Here is a 24,353-nt window from a genome sequence, read left to right as displayed (position 1 = left end):
ATAGGTCTGGTCTGCTTGAAAGCCTCTCTGGAACCGCTAGAAGGTTCCGAGCTCTACTGCTAGCAGGTTCCGAGCTCTACTGCTAGAAGGTTCCGAGCTATGACATCATCACGTGGAGTACAGGAAAGAAGCCCTAGTACAGCAGAACCTGGATCTGCTGGAGTCATACTGCCAGACTTGGGCCATGACAATAAATCCCCAAAAAACCAAAGTCCTTGTGTTCCAGCAAAGATCCAGACATCAGGGACCCAAAATAAATTTCACACTAGGAACAATCAAAATTGAACAAACCACTAACTACACATACTTGGGCTTAAAAATCAGTTCTACGGGAAATTTCAAACTGGCTGTGAATGAACTGAAAGAGAAAGCAAGAAGGGCTTTCTATGCCATTAAAAAATCAATCCAAATAGAAATCCCAATTAGCATTTGGCTCAAAATTTTCAAATCAGTAATTGAACCAATTGCACTCTATGGCAGTGAGGTGTGGGGACCGCTAACACAACAAGAATTTGCGAAATGGGACAAACACCCAATTGAGATCCTACATGCAGAATTCTGTAAAAGTATACTCCGGACTCAAAGGAAAACCGTAAACAATGCATGCAGGGCAGAACTAGGCCAATATCCATTAATAATCACTATCCAAAAAAGAGCCACCAAATTTTGGAAACACCTAGAAATGAGCAACCCCCAATGCTATCACTACGAAGCCCTGAAATGCCAAGAGAGGACCATAAAGAAGAATACCCTCAGTCAACTAGTCCTGGGACTCAGTGAAGTAAATACTAACACTACTAACAATAACCAGCCCCAGGACAGTGACAGCGTAACACAAAGAATTCGACCCAACACAATCGTCGCTAAGCAAAAGGAAAAATATCTGTCATATTGGGCAGAAACAACAAAAACCCAAAGCAAACTCAATTGCTACTTGGCCCTAAACAGACAATACAACATGGCTGATTACCTGACCATGGTAAAGGATAGCAAACTGAGAAAAACTTTGACAATGTACAGACTTAGTGAACATAACCTGGCGATCGAAAAAGGTAGACACAGACAGACCCGGCTACCAAGAGAGGACAGGATATGCTCTCACTGCAGTCAGGGAGTAGTGGAGACAGAGATGCACTTCCTCACAGCTTGTAGAAAATATCAGGGCATAAGGGAGAATTTCTACCCAAAATTCACAAAAATATGCCCGGAATTCAGAAATTTGAATGACGACCAAAAACTCCCATACCTACTAGGGGAAGAGAGAAATTGCATAACACTAGCGGCACACTATGTTACAGCTTGCCATAAACAGAGGGACAACCAGTAAATATAAGAAAAGAGTATATATAAATTATATGAAAGTATATATTTATACACTCGGATATATCTGTTTATACACTGTATGGATAGATCTGTATTTTTGTGAACAAACATGAATGTTTTCTGATGCTTTGGCAACATAAGATGTAACTTGTCATGCCAATAAAGCGATTTGAATTGAATTGAATTACAGTTAACAGATACATTAAAGGTGCAGCCCCCAGCTGTACTACATTGCTGTAAAAGGAATTATATACAATTGTCCGTAATCCTCTGGTGGTTCCGCCACACTTTGTAACTTTCTGTTCCCATCTACATTATTTACTGTGCGACCTTAACTTAGTGTCATCAGCTTAGCAAACTGAGGTATATGGCTCTTTATTCCTTCATCCAAGTCATTTATAAATGTACTGAAAAGCTGAGGCCCCGTATGGATCCCTGGCGGACACCAGCAATCTTCCCTATGAGGTGCACGACAGCGCAGCGATCTGTAAGGTCCTGCGCATTTAAATTCACAGGCCGTACAGTCAGCTGGGGTGGGGGGTGGGGGGGGGCCCCCAATACCCAGCGAGCATGAAAAAGTCATAGCGATGAGAGAATGGCCCGGGAATCCTCGCAGGGAGAGTCGTTTGGGACCTCACAGAGCCAATCTGAATTGAAATGGCATTTGCTAAGATCTGGAGCCCTGGAACCCAGCGAACATTGTCTCTGGATTTGGATGATCAGCCATGATCTCATTAAATGGCGGAACAGGCTCGAGGGGCCGAATGGCCTGCTCCTATCTTTTGTGTTTCTATGTTGACCTCTTATGTTGAGTCCAGAAAGCTGTAAAGTGCCTAATCGAAAGATGAGGTGCTGTTCCTCGAGCTTACGTTGAGCTTCATTGGAACAGTGCAAGAGGCCGAGGACGGCGAGGTCTGTGTGGGAGTGGAGCGGAGAATTAAAGTGACAGGCGACCGGAAGCTTGGGGTCCCCCTTGTGGACTGAGCGGAGGTGTTCCGCAAAGCGGTCACCCAATCTGCATTTGGTCTCCCCAATGTAGAGGAGACTGCATCGTGAGCAGCGAATACAGTATACTAAATTGCAAGAAGTACAAGTAAATCGCTGTTTCACCTGGAAGGAGTGTTTGGGGCCCTGGACAGTGGGAAGGGTGGAGGTGAAAGGGCAGGTGTTGCATCGAGACAGTGAGTGTCTTGGTGAACCTCTTCAAGCAAACTTTTTTTAAATGTTTCAATTCATGCAGTGTAACATTAGTGGGCGTAGTCTATAGGCCTCCGAACAGTTGCAACTCTGTTGGACGGAGTATCAATCAGGAAATAGTTGAGGCTTGTAATAAGGGAACATCTATAATTATGGGGGATTTTAACTATCATATTAATTGGACAAATCAAATTGGGCAGGGCTGCCTTGAGGATGAGTTCATTGAGTGTATTCGGGATGGGTTTCTTGAGCAGTATGTAACTGAACCGACCAGGGGGCAAGCAACCTTCGATCTGGTCCTGTGTAACAAGACAGGATTAATTAAAATGTCCAAGTAAAGGATCCCCTTGGAATGAGTGACCATAACATGGTTGAATTCCATATTCAATTAGAGGGTGAGAAGGTTGGATCTCAAACAAGCGTGCTAAGCTTGAATAAAGGAGACTATGAAGGTATGAGAGCGGAATTGAGTAGAGTGGATTGGGAAAATAGATTAAAGGGTAAGATGATACATGATCAGTGGTGTACATTTAAGGAGTTATTTTACAACTTCCAAAAAAAATATATTCCACTGAGAAGAAAAGGGTGTAAAAGAAAAGACAGCCATCCGTGGCTAAGTAAAGAAATTAAGGATAGTATTCGACTAAAAACAAGGGCATATAAGGTAGCCAAATCTAGTGGGAGGATAGAGGATTGGGAAAACTTTAAAAGACAGCCAAAAATAACAAAAAGATTGATTAAGAAAGGGAAGATAGATTATGAAAGTAAATTAGCAAAAAATATAAAGACAGATAGTAAGAGTTTTTATAGTTATATAAAAAGAAAAAGGGTGGCTAAAGTAAATGTTGGTCCCTTAGAGGATGAGACCGGGAAATTAATGGTGGGAAATATGGAGATGGCAAAAACACTATGAATATTTTGTATCAGTCTTTACAGTAGAGGACACTAAGAATATCCCAACACTGGACAAACAGGGGGCTATGGGGGGGAGGAGCTAAGCACGATCAAAATCACTAAGGAAGTGGTACTCGGTAAAATAATGGGACTCAAGGCGGATAAATCACCTGGACCGGATGGCTTACATCCTAGGGTCTTGAGGGAAGTGGCGGTAGGGATTGTGGATGCATTGGTAATTTTCCAAAACTCCCTGGACTCGGCAAAGGTCCCGGCAGACTGGAAAACTGCTAATGTAACACCCTTATTTAAAAAGGGCAGCAGACAGAAGGCTGGAAACTATAGACCGGTTAGCCTAACATCTGTGGTAGGTAAAATTTTGGAGTCCATTATTAAGGAGACAGTAACAGGACATTTGGATAATCATAATTTAATAGGACAAAGTCAGCATGGTTTTATGAAGGGGAAGTCATGTTTGACAAATTTGCTGGAGTTCTTTGAGGAAGTAACATATAGGGTGGATAAAGGGGAACCAGTGGACGTAGTGTATTTAGACTTCCAAAAGGCATTTGACAAGGTGCCACACAAGATTATTGCTTAAGATAAAAAATCACGGGATGGGGGTAATATTCTGGCATGGATAGAGGATTGGCTATCTAACAGAAGGCAGAGAGTTGGGATAAATGGTTCATTCTCAGACTGGCAATCAGTAACTAGTGGTGTTCCGCAGGGGTCAGTGCTGGGTCCCCAACTCTTTACAATCTATATTAACGATTTGGAGGAGGGGACCGAGTGTAACATATCAAAGTTTGCAGATGATACTGAGATGGGAGGGAAAGTAGTGAGTGAGGAGGACATAAAAAACCTGCAAGGGGACATAGACAGACTAAGTAAGTGGGCAGAGATTTGGCAGATGGAATACAATACTGGAAAGTGTGAGGTTATGCACTTTGGCAGGAAAAATCGTAGAGCAAGTTATTATCTTAATGGCAAGAAACTGGAAAGTATTGAAGTACAAAGGGATCTGGGGGTCCTGGTGCACGAAACTCAAAAGGTTAGTATGCAGGTGCAGCAAGTGATTAAGAAGGCCAATGGAATGTTGGCTTTCATTGCTAGGGGGATGGAATATAAAAATAGGGAGGTTTTGCTTCAGTTGTACAAGGTATTGGTGAGACCGCACCGGGAATACTGCATACAGTTTTGGTGTCCATACTTAAGAAAAGACATACTTGCTCTCGAGTCAGTACAAAGAAGGTTCACTCGGTTAATCCCTTGGATGAGGGGATGGACGTATGAGGAGAGGTTGAGTAGATTGGGACTCTACTCATTGGAGTTCAGAAGAATGAGAGGCGATCTTATTGAAACATATAAGATTGTGAAGGGGTTGGATCGGGTGGATGCGGGGAGGATGTTCCCGATGATGGGTGAAACTAGAACTAGGGGGCATAGTCTTAGAATAAGGGGCTGCTCTTTCAAAACTGAGATGAGGAGGAACTACTTCACTCAGAGGGTGGTAGGTCCATGGAATATGCTGCCCCAAAAAGCTGTAGAAGCTACATCATTACATAAATTTAAAACAGAAATAGACAGTTTCCTAGAAGTAAAGGGAATTGAGGGTTACGGGGAGCGGGCAGGAATTTGGACATGAGTCTAGGTTCGGGTCGGTCATGGCCCTGTGGGTAGCGGAGCGGGCCCAGGGGCCGTGTAGCCTGATGCTGCTCCTAGTTCGTGTGTCTAATTCTGTTCGATTCAGGAGATGGTTCTGTGATAGTAGATTGGCGGTTAGGATCAGATCAGCCATGATCTTATTGAATGGCGGAGCAGGCTCGAGGGGCCGATTGGCCTACTCCTCCTATTTCTTATGTAATGCAGACAGAGGTGAGCTGTGGATGTGTAACCCAAGAAGGTGGTCCTAAACTGGAAATGTTGATGTGAATGGTGAGTGTCTGGACAATACCAAGGTGGGAGGGGGAGGGAACCACTTTTTAATCTTAAATTAGGCCGCAATTCTACAAGCGCTTTTGCTTCCATGGAAAGTGGTTTCGGGTGCACTTCAATGAAAAAGTGGTGATATAACTTAAGAGATAATTGAGGGTACTAAAGGCATGAGACATGAGTCTCGTACGGGTTTCTGTTTGCACTGAGTGCACGTTAACTCCAGCTTTAGTTTCTCACTACCTCCCAACAAATGTTGGGAACAAAGTTATTGCTCATGTCTGGTGTAATAATAAGAAAACTTAAGAACAAGTCATTTGGTTCATCGTGTTTTCCTTCCACCAACAATATCCAGTCTATTTGTTTTTCGGATGAGATGTTAAATCTGCTCCTGTGTTTCAGATGGATTAATAAGGGACAGTCAGCACGGATTTGTTAAAGGTAGATCGTGTCTGACTAACCTGATTGAGTTCTTTGATGAAGTAACAGAGAGGGTTGATGAAGGTAGTGTAGTAGATGTATGTATGGATTTCAAAAGGCCTTTGATGAAGTACCACATACAGACTTATTCGGAAAATAGAAGTACATAGTATTAAAGGGACGGTGGTAACTTGGGTACATAATTGGCTACAAGATAGGAGGCAGTGAATAGTGATGAACAAATGTTTTTCTGACTGGAGAGAAGTATGCAGTGGGGTCCCCCAGGGATCAGTATGAGGACCATTGCTTTACTTTGTTATATATAAATGACTTGGACTTGGGTATAGGGAGTATAATTTTGATGTTTGTGGATGATACAAAACTTTGCAATGTAGTAAATAATGATCAGGATAGTAGCAGTGTAGAGGTAGCATGGGATGTGTGAGATTTTGCCTAGAATGTATATTGAAGCGAGGTTCCTTCTCCCCAAAACCTGACATAATGGTCATCTTGATGGTTTAACTGCTGATCAATTTAACCTGATGTTTCCGGTCTGAATTTACAAAGAAACAGGAGATGACCTGGACAATCCCAGATAGTTAATGTGACCTTGCTCATGTGTTAGCTTCGGTGCCTCAATTGTTGTGCTATTAACACGTCACATGGGATGTTGCCAACCCATCTGCTTCGTCCTACTCCACCATAGTCCCGACTAATTTCTAATATTAGCATATCCTAATCGGAAAATTACCCCGCAATGTTATGATTAACTTTGGGACACCTGACCGAGAACATTCTAACATGAGACACGTGTAATATTGTTTTTGTTAGAGATTAAATAAAGCCACTAATGAGATTTATAAACCAAAAAAGAGCAACTGATTTCATGATTTTAAGAGTTTGTCTGATTGTCTCATGATTTGAGACAGTGGGTGGCAGTATGGCATTACTGTATATATGCTTTTAAGTGGCTGCTGTCATTGTAAAAGTTGGTGGTGTTGTAAAAGTTGCCCACAGACAAAAAAGATCGCGCTCAAAGGAGTTCGTGGGCCCTCCCAAAAAAAAAATCAGGGAGAACATTGCACACCACTAGTCACATCCTGCCAATTTGAATACATACCCATTATCCCTACTCTCTGTCTCTTACCTCCTAACCAATTCCCTAATCAAGCCACATGGTAGCCTCCAATTCCATGCGCTCTCATTTTTGTTAAGTCTCTTATGTGGAACCTTGTCGAATGCCTACTGGAAGCCCATATAACTAACATCCATAGACAGTCCCTTATCTATCAGGTTACTTACTTCCTCAAAAAATTCAACTAGGTTCATTGCACATGACTTACCTTTACAAATCCTTGCTGGTGCTCTCTGATAAGTTCATATTTGTCTAAATGCTCAGCCACTCCCTAATAACAGATTCTAGTAACTTCACCAGAACTGACATTAGACTAATGGACCTAGAATGTCCTAGTTTATCTCTCCTACCCTTTTTAAATAATGGGGTGACATTGGTAGTTTTCCAATCCAAGGGGACAATTCCTGAATCGAGAAAATTTTGGAAGGTCATGACTAATACATTAACACTTTCCTCACCTACTTCTGTTAATACCCTGCGGTGGAAAGAAACAATTGGGTCCTGGAAATTCGTCTACCTTTAATCACATTAGCTTCTCGATCACCATTTTTTAACTTGTATTGAATCTAGTTAGTTTGTCCCGTTGATTTGTTTTTAGTTTTTCTTGTTTCTCTAGTATGTTATCCTCATCGCCTACTGTTAAGACCGGTACTAAGTAGCTATTTAGTAAGTCTGCCATTTCCTGATTTCCAATTACAATATCACCTGCATCTGTCTTTAAGGAGCCCACATTTCTCTTAATATACTTGTAAAAATCATTACTGTTGTCCTTGATATCTGTCGCACTTTTTCTTATATTTCCTTTTTGCGACTTTTACCACTTTCTTTGTATCCCTTAGCTGCTTAAATCTCTCCCAGTCCACGGGACCTCTACTGTTCATTGCCTTCGTATAAGCCCTTTCTTTTAGTTTTATACTATCTCTCACGTCCCTTGTTGACCAAGGTTGTTTAATTACACACACACAGGTCTTGCCCTTTAGGGGTATGTACAGGTCTTATATTCTACCAAATACTTTTTGGGAAAACTCCCACTGTTCATCCGTAGTCTTATCCGTTAATAGTTCTGCCCAGTCTTTGTGGTCAATTCCTGCCTCATCCTTCCAAAGTCAGTCTTATCTAAAATTTAAAACCTTGGTTTATGACTCTCCCTCTCAAATCTAATATTAAATTCTATCATATTATGGTCATTGTTAGCTAGGTGTTCCCTTACCGTTAGATTATTGACTAATTCAGATTCATTACTCATTGCCAAATCTAAGATGGCCTTTTCTCTTGTTGGTTCAAGAACATATTGTTCAAGAAAACTGTCCTGAATACACTCAAGAAATTCGCTGCCTTTGGGACTCGAACTATTCTGCTTTTCCCAGTCTATATGAAAATGAAAGTCTGCCATTATAACTACTCTTGTTGCAACAAGCTTCTCTCATCTCCCTATTTATGTAGCCTGCTGCTTTTAATACTGCTATCTGGAGGTCTATAAACAACTCCCACCAAAGTCTTGCATCCTTTCTATTGCTCAATTTTACCCATAGCATTTCTACTGCCTGCTCACCCTTACTGATATCCCGTCTTTCTAATGCTGTAATGGTGTCCCTTTCCAATTTCCCTGTCCTTCCTAAAGACCTAGGGGGAAAAATTCGATTGCTTTGTGCCTCCTGTTAGCATCCTGGCCGCGATCTTCGGGAGCGCCCCTTGACTTGCCGCCCCACGCTATGTCGGGGGCGTACCGGCGGCTGGGGAAGCGCTACTTAAAGGCGAGGTGCGGGGTGGCCGTTTTTGTTACTGGCCGCCTGCCAGCACCTGGCCGTGCTCCCGTCCCTGGCCTCCTGAACCGCCCCCCCCCAGGCGGAGTGCCGGCTGCAGGTAGGGGAGGAAGGCCTGCAATACCGCGGCACATAGCGCCGCGATATTCTGTCGCAGCGCCCCAAGAGGGACTTCCCTCTTGGGACGCTACCACTCAATTTCCATCGTGGGGGTGCTAATTTTTCAGGGGCGCTAAAAGTAGTGCCCTGGTGAATTTAGCACCCCAAAGGGGCGCTACTTAATTTTTAGCCCCTTATCACCTAAAATAGTTTTCTACCAGTCATGCACAGCTATAGACAGGTCTCGGTGATGGCCAATACGTCATACACATTAAGTTGAATTTTGCTTCTAATTCACTTGTTTTGTTTCTTTATGCTACATGCATTTGTGTCTAGAACTTTTAATGGGGCAATAGACCCTGTTCTGCCCTGATGTTTTAACTTATCACACTCCTTGTTTCTTTATCACTTCTTTGTATTTTGATCAGTTATTTTGTTATTTCCTATATTTTTTTCTGAACCTGAAGTAATTATATTGCCTTTAACACTATTGATGACCTGGACTTTGCTCTCATTCCTTTTTTTAATCTGAGCCCTTCCCTCCCTTTATTGGTTTAATAAACATGTCATTATTACCACGTGGACTGCAGCGGTTCAGGAAGGCGGCTCACCACCACCTTCTTGAGCAATTAGGGATGGGCAATAAATGCTGGCCTTGCCAGCTAAGCCCACATCCCAGGAACGAATATAAAAACATTGCTACTCTTTTTCCAATTTCCCTGTCCTAACACATATCCTATTGAACTGCTTGCGAGGGGCAATTTTAAATGTGTCTGTGCAATTGTACCCCAGGAGTAGTTGTTTTCAGTAGAGAAGAGAAAATTAACGGGGGGAAAAAAGAGTGCACTTGTGCAATTGAGCAAGCCTAGGCTCTGAGTCAGAAAGTCATGGACTTGAGCTACATTCCAGATACCTGAACATGTAATCTCAGCTGAGACCCTGGAGCAGTACTGAGGGACTGCTGTACTGTCAGAGGTGCTGTCTTTCGGATGAGATGTAAAACTGAAGTCTTGTCTGCCCTTTAAGGTGAACGTAATAGATCCTATGCACTATTTGAAGAAAAACAGGGAAATTAGCCTGCTGTCCTGGTCAACTATTATCCCCCCAATCAGCATTAGTAAAATAATGTAATTGGTCATTTAATGCCTTGCTGTTTGTGGGAACTTGCTGTGTGCAACTTGGCTGCTGTGTTTCCATACATTACAACAGGGACCGCACTTTATTGGCTGTGAAGCGCTATGGGACATCCTGAGGTCATGAAAGGTGCTATATAAATGCAAGTTCGTTCTTCCTGTCTTTTGAGCATTGGACTTGGGAGAGTGGTTCAAAGTAATTACTTTTCCCCCATATACACTTCCCCCTGATGTCATTCTTCATTAGGCACCAGGCAAAAGTGGCACCAATAAACCTGGCAGCAACTCCTAATTCCTGTGAAAATGGGCCTCCACTACCACCAGAACAAGGGAAGTTGGCAGATTTACCTTATTCATTATCTAGTGGCCTGTGCCACTAGATAATGAATAAGACCATTGCTAGTGCGAGCAAGCACTGAGTGCGAGGTCAGCAGAGAGTGCTGTGAGTTTGGGTAAGTGTGAGTTTGGGTAAGTGGGGTGTTTAGGTGCTCTTTTCAAACTTTAACTCTGGGTTGCAGTTAATAAGGCCTTTCTGGTGCAGAGTGACTGTTGGTAAACCATTTAACTGGTGTAACTAGAGGGATTGATTAAATTTAAATCCAATTAATTAAAGGGGATACTAGCATCTAAAATCGGGCAGAGGGTGTCCATAACTAACAATAAAAATTTTAATTAATTACATAGAATGGAGCAGGTGATGTGCTACTGTTGCGAGATGTGGGAGCCGGTGAACCCCATTGAGGCTCACGGTGATTACATCTGTGACAAGTGTCTGCTGCTACAGGAACTCCAGCTCCGTGTTGATGAGCTGGAGTCTGAGCTTCAGACACTGCGACACATCAGGGAGGGGGAGAAGTACCTGGACTCTGTGTATCAGGAGGTGGTCACACCTATGAAGTTAATTAATTCAGATGTAGCCCATGGTCAGGGACAGGACGGTGTGACTACGAGTGAGGCAGGTACGGGGATCCAGGAGGTAGAGCTGGAGGAGCCGCAGCCCTTGCTCTTGTCCAACAGGTTTGAGGTTCTTACTCCCTGTGGGGACAGGAGCAGGGACTGCAGGGAGGATGAGCAACCTGGCCACAGCACCGTGGAACGGGGGGCCCTTCAAGAGGGGGGAGTAAATAGAAATGTTGTAGTGGTAGGGGATAGTATTATTAGGGGGATAGATAGAGTTCTCTGCAGCCGAGAGCGAGAGTCCCGAAGGCTGTGTTGCCTACCCGGTGCCAGGGTTAAGGACATCTCCTCTGGGCTGGAAAGAAACTTGCAGTGGGAGGGGGTGGATCCAGTTGTCGTGGTCCATGTTGGTACAAACGACATAGATAGGACTAGGAAGCCGGTTCTGTTAAAGGAGTATGAGCAGCTAGGGGTCAAATTAAAAAAACAGAACCTCAAGGGTAATAATCTCTGGATTATTACCTGAGCCATGAGTGAATTTGGCTAGGACAAATAAAATTAGAGAGCTAAATGCGTGGCTCAAAGACTGGTGTGGGAGAAATGGGTTTTGCTTCCTGGGACACTGGCACCAGTACTGGGGCAGGAGGGAGCTGTTCCGTTGGGACAGGCTTCACTTGGCCAGTGCTGGGACTAGAGTCCTGGCGGATCATATAACTAGGGCTGTAGAGAGAGCTTTAAACTAACTAGTGGGGGGGAGGTTCCAAGAGAGCAAATAATAAAAATGACAACAGAGAAGGTCATAGACTTAGGTAGCAGTGGGGAAATTAAAAACCAGAGCGTGTCAAGAAGGGGCAGAAGGTATGGAGTAAAAGGTAAAGTAATAAAAAGGGCAAAAGCAGGAACTAAGTGTCACAAAACATATTTGAAAGTTCTCTATCTGAATGCACGTAGCATTCGTAACAAAATAGACGAGTTAATGGCACAAATAACTACATATGGGTATGATCTTGTGGCCATTACAGAAACATGGCTGCAGGGTGACGATGCCTGGGAATTAAACATACCAGGTTATTTAACGATCAGGAAGGACAGGCAGGAAGGAAGGGGAGGTGGGGTGGCTATGTTAATAAAGGAAGGAATCACTGTAATACAGAGAAATGATATTGGGTCAAAAGATCAGGATAATGAAACAGTTTGGGTGGAGATAAGGAATAATAAGGGGAAAAAAACACGAGTGGGCGTAGTCTATAGGCCTCCGAACAGTTGCAACTCTGTTGGACGGAGTGTCAATCAGGAAATAGTTGAGGCTTGTAATAAGGGAACATCTATAATTATGGGGGATTTTAACTATCATATTAATTGGACAAATCAAATTGGGCAGGGCTGCCTTGAGGATGAGTTCATTGAGTGTATTCGGGATGGGTTTCTTGAGCAGTATGTAACTGAACCGACCAGGGGGCAAGCAACCTTAGATCTGGTCCTGTGCAATGAGATGGGATTAATTAAAAATGTCCTAGTAAAGGATCCCCTTGGAATGAGTGACCATAACATGGTTGAATTCCATATTCAATTAGAGGGTGAGAAGGTTGGATCTCAAACAAGCGTGCTAAGCTTGAATAAAGGAGACTATGAAGGTATGAGAGCGGAATTGAGTAGAGTGGATTGGGAAAATAGATTAAAGGGTAAGACGATACATGATCAGTGGTGTACATTTAAGGAGTTATTTTACAACTTCCAAAAAATATATATTCCACTGAGAAGAAAAGGGTGTAAAAGAAAAGACAGCCATCCGTGGCTAAGTAAAGAAATTAAGGATAGTATTCGACTAAAAACAAGGGCATATAAGGTAGCCAAATCTAGTGGGAGGATAGAGGATTGGGAAAACTTTAAAAGACAGCCAAAAATAACAAAAAGATTGATTAAGAAAGGGAAGATAGATTATGAAAGTAAATTAGCAAAAAATATAAAGACAGATAGTAAGAGTTTTTATAGTTATATAAAAAGAAAAAGGATGGCTAAAGTAAATGTTGGTCCCTTAGAGGATGAGACCGGGAAATTAATGGTGGGAAATATGGAGATGGCAAAAACACTGAATGAATATTTTGTATCCGTCTTTACAGTAGAGGACACTAAGAATATCCCAACACTGGACAAACAGGGGGCTATAGGGGGGGAGGAGCTAAGCACGATCAAAATCACTAAGGAAGTGGTACTCGGTAAAATAATGGGACTCAAGGCGGATAAATCACCTGGACCTGATGGCTTACATCCTAGGGTCTTGAGGGAAGTGGCGGTAGGGATTGTGGATGCATTGGTAATAATTTTCCAAAACTCCCTGGACTCGGCAAAGGTCCCGGCAGACTGGAAAACTGCTAATGTAACACCCTTATTTAAAAAGGGCAGTAGACAGAAGGCTGGAAACTATAGACTGGTTAGCCTAACATCTGTGGTAGGTAAAATTTTGGAGTCCATTATTAAGGAGACAGTAACAGGACATTTGGATAATCATAATTTAATAGGACAAAGTCAGCATGGTTTTATGAAGGGGAAGTCATGTTTGACAAATTTGCTGGAGTTCTTTGAGGAAGTAACATATAGGGTGGATAAAGGGGAACCAGTGGACGTAGTGTATTTAGACTTCCAAAAGGCATTTGACAAGGTGCCACACAAGATTATTGCTTAAGATAAAAAATCACGGGATTGGGGGTAATATTCTGGCCTGGATAGAGGATTGGCTATCTAACAGAAGGCAGAGAGTTGGGATAAATGGTTCATTCTCAGACTGGCAATCAGTAACTAGTGGTGTTCCGCAGGGGTCAGTGCTGGGTCCCCAACTCTTTACAATCTATATTAACGATTTGGAGGAGGGGACCGAGTGTAACATATCAAAGTTTGCAGATGATACAAAGATGGAAGGGAAAGTAGTGAGTGAGGAGGACATAAAAAACCTGCAAGGGGACATAGACAGGCTAAGTAAGTGGGCAGAGATTTGGCAGATGGAATACAATACTGGAAAGTGTGAGGTTATGCACTTTGGCAGGAAAAATCGTAGAGCAAGTTATTATCTTAATGGCAAGAAACTGGAAAGTACTGTAGTACAAAGGGATCTGTAGGTCCTGGTGCACGAAACTCAAAAGGTTAGTATGCAGGTGCAGCAAGTGATTAAGAAGGCCAATGGAATGTTGGCTTCCATTGCTAGGGGGATAGAATATAAAAATAGGGAGGTATTGCTTCAGTTGTACAAGGTATTGGTGAGACCGCACCTGGAATACTGCATACAGTTTTGGTGTCCATACTTAAGAAAGGACATACTTGCTCTCGAGTCAGTACAAAGAAGGTTCACTCGGTTAATCCCTTGGATGAGGGGATGGACGTATGAGGAGAGGTTGAGTAGATTGGGACTCTACTCATTGGAGTTCAGAAGAATGAGAGGCGATCTTATTGAAACATATTAGATTGTGAAGGGGTTGGATCGGGTGGATGCGGGGAGGATGTTCCTGATGATGGGTGAAACTAGAACTAGGGGGCATAGTCTTAGAATAAGGGTCTGCTCTTTCAAAACTGAGATGAGGAGGAACTACTTCACTACTTCACTCAGAGGGTGGTAGGTCCATGGAATATGCTGCCCCAAAAAGCTGTAGAAGCTACATCATTACATAAATTTAAAACAGAAATAGACAGTTTCCTAGAAGTAAAGGGGAGCGGGCAGGAATTTGGACATGAGTCTAGGTTCGGATCGGTCCTATTTCTTATGTTCTTATGCGTTTGCCATTGGCTGCAGTTTTGAAATGTTAAAGTACTTTCTATGATACAATCTATTGGTTGCCATTGACCAGTTTAAAACCTTTTCTGCCGATGGGTCTGAGCTAAGACATCAATCTAACTTTTTCATTTCAAATGCTGACTTCTGTATATTTCTAACATTTTTGTTTCTGCCAAGCTTCTATTCTTCTGAAGGTATCAACTCCTTGCTTAGATAGAGTTCCGTAGGTACCAGCTGTCCACTGGTACCTGATCCAAGTGGTCATTATTCATGTGCATCATGGCAGTGAGTGTCAACAGTTAGGGGTACGGTACCATCGTGGTTATGTTACTGGACTAGTATTCCAGAGGCCTGGACTACTGATCCGGAGACATGAGTCCCACCACAGAAGCTGGTGAATGTAAATTCAAATAATTAACTAATTCTTGAATAAAAAGCTTGTGTCAGCAATGAAACTACCGGATTGTCCTTAAAAACCCATCTGGTTCACTAATGTCCTTTTGGGGAAGGAAATCTGCTGTCCTTACCTGGTCTGGCCTATATGTGACTCCAAACCCACAGCAATGTTGTTGACTCTCAACTGCCCTCTGAAATGGCCTAACAAGCCACCACCAAGGTTCACCACCACCTTCTTGAGGGCAATTAGGGACAGGCAATAAATGCTGGCCATGCAGGCAGCACCCACATCCTGTAAATTAATGAAGAAATCATGGCTGAGCCTGGGCATACAGTGCAGAAACAAGCTATTTTGCCCCATCTAATCTTCCTAGGTTTTTCCCCACATGAACCACCTAGTTTAATCCAACTTCCTCACTCACTCCCCATATATACTTGGATATTTCTCCTCTTCAAGCAACTATTTAATTCTCTTTTGAAATAACTTGAAATATAATGTCTTTTTAATGTGGAAGAATATCTAAGCCATTTCACTGAGGTGTAAGGAAAATGGATGCTGAGGAGGAGCAATTAGGAGGGGTAACCAAAAGCTTGGTTAAAGAGGTAGGTTTTAAGGGGCGTGTTGAAGGAGGAGAGGGAGGGGAAGAGACGGAGTGTTTGAGGGAGGGAATTTCATAGTGGGATCTATGCAGCTGGAAATAGAAACATGTGATCGAATGTACTTATGGCCTCTACTTCACCAATGGTTTGTGGCAGAGAATTCCACCATCTGTTGGGAGTAAGAACCCTAGCCAATTTTTCCTTCCCTAAACTACGGGCACAGAATCCAATTTGAGGCATCCCTGTGCCACTCCAGCTAATTGAACACCGATAGATGATTAAGCCTAGGACCCTTGTGATCTGTGTGGCTCAGTTAATCACCAGTTAAACTGTCGAAGCTATCCAGACAGCTCCAGCATTTTCTGTTTTTGTTTGGTTTATTATGCATGAGTGCAGCAATTCTATGATGTGCACCAAACTTTTATGCTTTTATTTACCTAATCAGCTAAGAGGACTTTTTTCTGCACATCTCCAAGTACCAGGACTTATATTAGCACAGGTGTTCTGGATTGTTGTGTATTTTGAATGTATTAGAATTGTCCCACATGGGATACCGTAGTGGTGATTTGCAATGCACTATGGGAAATGTAGTGCATTGAGTGAAGAAGCACATTGTAAATAAAATGGCCGTTAACTAAACTCTCCACCCCGGAGTCCTTCTTAATTGTTATATAGGTAAGGGTATAAAACCCCTTGAGACACAACATGGATGTGCACTGAAAGAAAGGAGAAAGAAAGACTTGCATTTATATAATGCCTTTCATGACTTCAGGACGTTCCAAAGCGCTTTACTGCCAATGAAATACTTTTTGAAGTATATTTGCTGTTGTAATGTAAGAAACGAGGCAGCCAATTTGCGTACAGCAAGCTCCCACAAACAGCAAGGTGATAATGATCAGATAATCTGTTTCCAGTGCTATTGATTGAGGGATAAATATTGGCCAGGACACAGGATAACTCCCTTGCTCTTCTTCGAAATAGTGCCATGGGATCTTTTACATCCACCTGAGAGAGCAGTTTAATGTCTCAAATGAAAGTGGGCAGCATTCCCTCATTACTGCACTGGAGTGTCAGCCTAGATTTTTGTGTTCAAGTCTCTGGAGTGGGACATGAATCCACAACCTTCTGACTCAAGAGGTGAAAGTGCTACCGACTGAGCCGCGACTGATGTGTCAGTAGAGTCATACAGCACAGAAAGAGGCCCATCGTGTCCGCGCCGGCCATCAAGCCCTATCTATTCTAATCCCATTTTTCAGCACTTCGTCCGTAGCCTTGTATGCTATGGCGTTTCAAGTGCTCATCTAAATGCTTCTTGAATGTTGTGAGGGTTCCTGCCTCTACCACCCTTTCAGGCAGTGAGTTCCAGATTCCAACCACCCTCTGGGTGAAAAAGTTTTTCCTCAAATCCCCTCTAAACCTCCTGCCCCTTACCTTGAAACTATGTCCCCATGTTATTGACCCCTCTACTAAGAGGAAAAGTTCCTTTCTATCTACCCTATCTATGCCCCTCATAATTTTGTACACCTCAAACAGGTCCCCTCTCAGCCTTCTCTGCTCTAAGGAAAACAACCCCAGCCTGTCCAGTCTCTCCTCATAGCTGAAGCGCTCCAGCCCAGATAACATCCTGGTGAATCTCCTCTGCACCCTCTCCAATGCAATCACATCTCTCCTATAGTGTGGCAACCAGAATTGCACACAGTATTCCAGCTGTGGCCTAACTAGCGTTTTGTACAGCTCCATCACAACGACCCTGCTCTTATATTCTATGCCTCGGCTAATGAAGGCAAGTATCCCATATGCCTTTCTAACCACCTTATCTACCTGTCCTGCTGCCTTCAGGGATCTATGTACATGCACACCAAGGTCCTTCTGATCCTCTGTCCTTCCTAGGGTCCTACCATTCATTGTGTATTCCCTTGCCTTTTTAGTCCTCCCAAAATGCACCACCTCACACTTTTCAGGGTTAAATTCCATTTGCCACTGTTCTGCCCATCTAACTAACCCGTCCATATCGTCCTGTAGCCTGAGGCTTCCCTCCTCGCTATTTACCACTCCACCAATTTTTGTGTCATCTGCGAACTTACTGATCATACCTCCTACATTCATATCTAAATCATTAATGTACACTACAAACAGCAAAGGACCCAGCACCGATCTCTGCGGTACACCACTGGACACAGGCTTCCAGTCACAAAAACAACCTTCGACCATCACCCTCTGCCTCCTGCCACTAAGCCAATTTTGGATCCAACGTGTCAAATTGCCCTGGATCCCATGGGCTCTTACCTTCTTGACCAGTCTCCCATGTGGGACTTTGTCAGAAGCCTTACTAAAGTCCATGTAGACTACATCAACTGCACTACCCTCATCCACACACCTAGTCATCCCCTCAAAAAATTCAATCAAATTGGGCAGACATGATCGCCCCCTGACAGCCATGCTGACTATCCCTGATTAATCCTTGCCTTTCCAAGTGGAGACTAATTCTGTCCCTCAGAATTTTTTCCAATAATTTCCCTACCACTGATGTTAGGCTCACTGGCCTGTAATTCCCTGGTTTATCCCTACTACCCTTCTTGAATAATGATACAGGAAACTTTGTGTTGTCCGGAGGCTAAATGTCCGGCAAGCTTGAGCCACCAGCAAAAATCAGGAGCCGTTTTTTTTCCAACAGTCAGGCTCTGCAAAGTCTCTCTGAAGCTGTTGCTAAGCGACAGAGACGCTTCCAAGGTACGGCCGACTGTTTAGAAGCTGTTGCTAAGCAACAGTATTTGTTGCCAGATACGGAGCTGAAAAGCTCCGTATGCTTCAACATTAACGCTGGTTTGTCCGGCAGTTTTGAGGGAATGGCAACAGCTCGGTCCCGTCGGTGCCGGATAGCACAAAGTTTCCTGTACTACGTTAGCTGTTCTCCAGTCCTCTGGCGCCTCCCCTGTAGCCAGAGAGGTTCTGAAAATTTGTGTCAGAGCCCCTGCAATCTCCTCCCTTGCCTCACACAGCAGCCTGGGATACGTCTCATCAGGGCCTGGGGATTTATCTACTTTTAAGCCCACTAAAACCGCTAGTACCTCCTCCCTCTCAATACTAATTTGTTCAAATATATCACAACCCCATGCCTGATTTCTATGCCTACATCGTCCTTCTCCATAGTGAACACAGATGCAAAATATTCATTTAAAACCTCACCTACATCTTCCGGCTCTACACACAGATTGCCACTTTGATCCCTAATGGGCCCTACTCTTTCACTTGTTATCCTCTTGCTCTTAATATACTTTTAAAACACCTTGGGATTTTCGTTTATTTTGCCCGCCAGTGTTTTTTCAAGCCCCCTCTTCGCTCTCCTAATTTCATTTTTAAGTACCCCCTTGCACTTTTTATACTCCTCTAGGGCTTCCACTGTTTTTAGTTCTTTGTATCTGCCAAAAGCCTCCCTTTTTTTCCTAATCCATTCTTTTATATACCTTGACATCCAGGGTTCCCTGGGTTTGTTGGTCCCACCCTTGACCTTTATGGGAACATGTTGGCATTGTACTCTCTCAATTTCCTTTCTGAAAGACTCCCACTGCTCTGATGTGGATTTTCCTACAAGTAGCTGATCCCAGTCCACTTTGGCCAAATCCTGCCTTATCATATTAAAATCGGCCTTCCCCCAATTTAGAACCTTTATTTCCGGTCCATCTTTGTCCTTTTCCATGACTACCTTAAATCTCACCGAATTATGGTCACTGTCACCAAAATGCTCTCCTACTGACACTTCTACCACTTGCCCCGCTACATTCCCTAGAATTAGGTCCAGTACCACCCCCTCTCTTGTAGGACTTTCCACATGCTGGCTCAAAAAGCTCTCCTGGATGCACTTTAAGAATTCCACACCCTCTAAGCCTTTCACACTCTGACTATCCCTGTTAATATTGGGGAAGTTGAAATTGCTTACTATTATTACCCTATTATTTCTACACTTCTCTGAGATTTGCCTACACATCTGTTCCTCTATCTCCCCCTGACTGTTTGGGGGCCTATCGTACACTCCCAGCAAAGTGCTTGCCCCCTTTTTGTTTTTAAGTTCTACCCATATGGCCTCATCAGAGGAACCTTCTAAGATATCATCCCTCCTTACAGCAGTAATTGACTCCTTGATTAATATTGCGACAGCCCCACCTCTTTTACACCCCCCTCTGTCTCGCCTGAAGATTCTATACCCCGGAATATTGAGCTGCCAGTCCTGCCCCTCCCTCAACCATGTCTCTGTGATAGCAACAATATCATACTCCCATATGTTCATCAACACCTTCAATTCATCTGCCTTACTCGCAAGACTCCTTGCATTAAAATAAATGCCATCCAGCCTTGCCATACTCCCTTGTGCCGTTACATATTTACTCTGCCTTCCAGGCTGACTTGTTTTTTCCTCTATATTTGGCTGTGCATCACCCCCTACTTTTGCTCCACTCCGTATCCCATCCCCCTGCCAAGTTAGTTTAACCCCCCCACCCCCAAGTTTGTTTAATTTCTAATTTTTGATGGAATCTAATCTCTCTTTCTATTCCAGGTGCATGTGATGGCAGCAGAGGAGAAGATCACATTTGCTGTGGATCTTCGGAATGAACAGTCTCGCTCTTCTACAAGCCCATCTCATCTCACCCATTTTAAGCCTCTGACTCCAGATCAAGAAGAACCCCCCTTCAGATCAGCCTATAGCTCCTTTGTAAGCCTTTTCCGTTTTAACAAAGGTGAGAACCACTAATTTTTCTGATAAGCTTGCTGAAGTGCTAACAGCAGTCTGGTGGTACATTAATGTGCTGTAAACAAAGTGCCCAAGACATGAAGTTTATTCTCAGCTTCTGCAAATAACCATACCGAGGCTTCTATATTTTCCTCATCATTTCGCGCCCCCCCCCCCCCCCCCCCCCCATCCCTTAATGTCAGCCAGCTCATGCAGGTGAGGTGCATGGAGTAAGGAGTGTCATTATTAGCATACATCATTCTCAGCGTCTTTTGGTAACAGCCAGAAGTAGAGTTGTTGATACCATATACACTGTTCAATCCTGATAGTTAGGGATAATTTCCTAAGTGCAAGAGGAAAGAATAAAGTAGTGAAAAAAACAATTTAGTGTGGATATTGCAGAATATGGGAACTAAAAGTAAGCAGCTCAATGCTATAGAGATGAAAAATTGGCAATGTTTGTCATTAATTTGGAAATGTTTTTCTTTAAAGCTGTGTATTGGTTGTAAAATCAATTGTTACTTTGGAAGTATTTTTGTATAGACTATAAAATAGCCTCCTTTTGTTATCTTGCTTCCCCCCCCTCCCCCCAAACATTAGATGATGGGAGACTCAACTCTTCGCCCCAGAGTGAACCACAGGGTACAGGAGTAAATTGGTCCAACCACCAAAATGATGGGCGAACATATTTAAGATCGCCACCGACCTACAAAAAGCAACGCACAGCAGAAAACACACGAAGAGCATCTAGTGCCTCAATAGTCAAATCTCAAGGCGCAGGTAAAAAAGCTAATGATTTAATTTAATTATTTTAACGAGTGTTGTAAATTGCATACAAGGCATTGCTCATCGCCATCATATTTTGTTTAAATTTTGAATCACGTGACGGGTGTGTACTTTTTTTCCACTTGCTGCTCAGCACTACTACCAGAGCTTCCTTTCATGAGTCTCTTTAAAGGAATTATTATATTGATGGCTTAGGAAAAAAAGAGGTGTTACAAAGCAGCTATGCATCTGCGTGTTCAGTTATTTATAAAGTGCTGCAGTTTCGTACAGCTCTAATTGTGATCATTATTAACACAAAATGACAGACTGTGTTCTATAATTAAAATGGTTTGGTAGCACAGCATGTAACTGTCAATTTTAATTTAAATGTTAAATGATATGGTGACAAAATATGTTACCTCTTTAATTTGATGACTGGATAAATTTGAGTCATTTTGTAAATCATTTAATCTGCGCTCTTCTAGCAGCGAGCCCTCACCTCAGCTCTTGAGCATGATGTGCTGATTCAGATGTATTTTCTGTCTATGATGCTAAACATAGAATAATATAGACCTAGTACACTTGAATCTTTAATGCTTCATTTACACTACAGGATTGCCTTCAACAGTGAGTTGATCACAGGAATTGTGACAATTACTGAACTGTATCCATTAAAAGCAGTTCCGTAGTGTAAAAACAACCATGTTTCTTCTCTTAAGAGTTGCATCTTGTTTCAATAAGCTTGAAATGTGAGACGCTAACCGATTGGCAAGGCGTGATGCTGTGATCTAAAATGGGCACATATAAATATTACATCCTACTTGGGCTCTAAGTTATATATTTCACAGTTGGCAAATGAATTGACCCTTTTAAAGGAGAAGAGAACCTACTTGGTCCCAAATCTCAAAGCGATTCAAAGAGTCCATCATGTAAGTAAGGATAGATCATAAAATAATTATGAATGAGGAAGGTCAGTCAGCTCTTGTTGTCCAGAATGACCTCAACGTTCCCCACTGCAGCATTCAATTGGTTCTCGAGTGATCAATATCCAGGAGTTCATTTCATGTATTGATCGCACTTTGTAAGAAGTAAAACTTCCTGATATCAGCCCTGGCTTTCCCTTTTACTAGTTTGAACCATTGGCCCCTTGTCCCACTTTTGCAGCTTAATTTAAAGTCATTTTACAGATTTACCTTTTCCGTGCCATTATATACCTCTCAGAACAACTCTCCAATGCCTCCTTTCAAGGATGAAAAGCCCAAATTTCTCCAGTCTTTCCAATAACTCAGATCTCTAAGCCCAAGGATCAGCATTGTTTTTTTTTATTCGTTCATGGGATGTGGGTGTCGCTGGCAAGACCAGCATTTATTGCCCATCCCTAGATTCCCTTGAGAAGGTGGTGGTGAGCCGCCATCTGGAGCCACTGCAGTCTGTGTGGTGAAGGTATTCCCACAGTGCTGTTGGGGAGGGAGTTCCAGGATTTTGACCAACGATGATGAAGGAACACCGATATATTTCCAAGTCAGGATGATGTGTGACTTGGAGGGGAACTTGCAGGTGGTGGTGGTCCCATGTGCCTGCTGCCCTTGTCCTTCTAGGTGGTAGAGATCGCGGGTTTTGGAGGTGCTGCCAAAGAAACCTAGGTGAGTTGCTGCAGTGCATCTTGCTGATGGTACACACTGCAGCCACGGTACGCCGGTGGTGGAGGGCGTGAATACGTAGGTATGAGGGGTGAGTTGGCTACATTAAAAGGTATGATGGTAGACAAGCAATGGCTAGCATTTAAAGAATGAATACATAATTTACAACAAATATACTTTCCTTTAAGGCACAAAAACCCCACAGGAAAAGTGGTCCAACCGTGGCTAACAAGAGAAGTTAAAGATAGTATTAGATCAAAGGAAGAGGCTTATAATGTTGCCAAAAAGAGTAGTAAGCCTGAGGATTGGGAGGATTTTAGAATTCAGCAAAGGAGGACCAAGAAATTGATAAAGGGAAAATAGAATGAGAGTAAACTAGCGAGAGACATAAAAACAGACTGTAAAAACTTCTATAGGTATGTAAAAACGAAAAGATTAGCAAAAGTGAATGTGGATCCCTTACAGGCTGAGACAGGAGAAATTATAATGGGGAATAAGGAAATGGCAGAGAAATTAAGCAAATACTTTGTGTCTATCTTCACGGAAGAAGACGCAAAAAACTTCCCAGAAATAGTGGAGAACCAAGGCTCCAGCAAGAATGAGGAACTGTAAAAAAAATTAGTATTAGTAAAAAAAATAGTGCCGGAGAAATTAATGGGACTGAAAGCTGATAAATTCCCTGGACCTGATGGCCTACCTCCTAGGGTTTTGAAAGAGGTGGCTATAGAGATAGTTCATGCATTTGTTGTCATTTTCCAAAATTCCATAGATTCTGGAACGGTTCCTGCAGATTGGAAGGTAGCAAATGTAACCCCACTATTTAAGAAAGGAGGGAAGAGAGAAAACGGGGAACTACAGACCAGTTAGCCTGACATCAGTAGTAGGGAAAATGCTAGAATCTATTATTAAGGACGTGGTAACAGGGCACTTAGAAAATAATAATGGGATTCGGCAGAGTCAACACGGATTTATGAAAGGGAAATCATGTTTGACAAATCTGTTAGAATTTTTTGAGGTTGTAACTAGCAGAATCGATAAGGGGGAACCAGTGGATGTGGTGTATTTGGATATTCAGAAGGCATTCGATAAGGTGTCACACAAGAGGTTATTAAACAAAATTAGGGCTCGTGGAATTGGGACTAATATACTAGCATGGATTGAGAATTGGTTAACAGACAGAAAACAGAGTAGGAATAAACGGGTCATTTTTGGGTTGGCAGGCTGTAACTAGTGGTGTACCGCAAGGATCAGTGCTTGGGCCTTTGTTATTCACAATCTATATCAATGATTTGGATGAGAGGACCAAATGTAATATATCCAAGTTTGCTGATGGTACAAAGCTGGGTGGAAATGTAAGTTGTGAGGAGGATGCAAGGAAGCTTCAAGGGGATATAGACAGGCTAAGTGAGTGGGCAAAAACATGACAAATGGAATATAATGGCCCAGAAATTCGGGTCGGAGGCTTCCTGCGGGTGCAAGCCTCCGACCTGCACTTGCCTTGCACGCCGGCTGTTGAGCTGTGGGCCCACGTGGTATTCCGATCCTGGGCCTCCTCCAACTGCCGGCGCGCAGTGTTTGCGTATCCCAGGGGCACAGTTAGTTCGAAGCGTCCCCTGGGATCACGTGGGCCATGGAGAGCCAATGGTAGCAGGGAATGCTTCATTCAT

The 24,353-nt window shown here is 43.0% G+C and overlaps 1 protein-coding gene across 4 annotated transcripts in view; it reads left to right on the top strand.

Annotated features, from left to right (window-relative positions):
- The window catches only part of pikfyve (phosphoinositide kinase, FYVE finger containing), a 180,198-nt gene that overhangs the window by 29,883 nt on the left and 125,962 nt on the right, over positions 1-24,353 (top strand). For all 4 annotated transcript variants that reach the window (XM_085985714.1, XM_085985715.1, XM_085985713.1 and 1 more), the window contains exons 2-3: positions 20,108-20,288; positions 20,882-21,061. In XM_085985714.1, the coding sequence (XP_085841840.1) occupies positions 20,117-20,288; positions 20,882-21,061 (352 nt within the window). In that variant the 5' untranslated portion in view covers positions 20,108-20,116. The remainder of the gene's footprint in view (positions 1-20,107; positions 20,289-20,881; positions 21,062-24,353) is intronic.

Source organism: Somniosus microcephalus, chromosome 4 (genome assembly GCF_052327205.1).
Source record: "Somniosus microcephalus isolate GS21.2 chromosome 4, FLI_Smic_1.0, whole genome shotgun sequence".
In the NCBI taxonomy this organism is placed as follows: Eukaryota; Metazoa; Chordata; class Chondrichthyes; order Squaliformes; family Somniosidae; genus Somniosus; species Somniosus microcephalus.
Note: the sequence above shows the minus strand (reverse complement) of the source record. Positions and strands in the feature narration are given on the sequence as shown.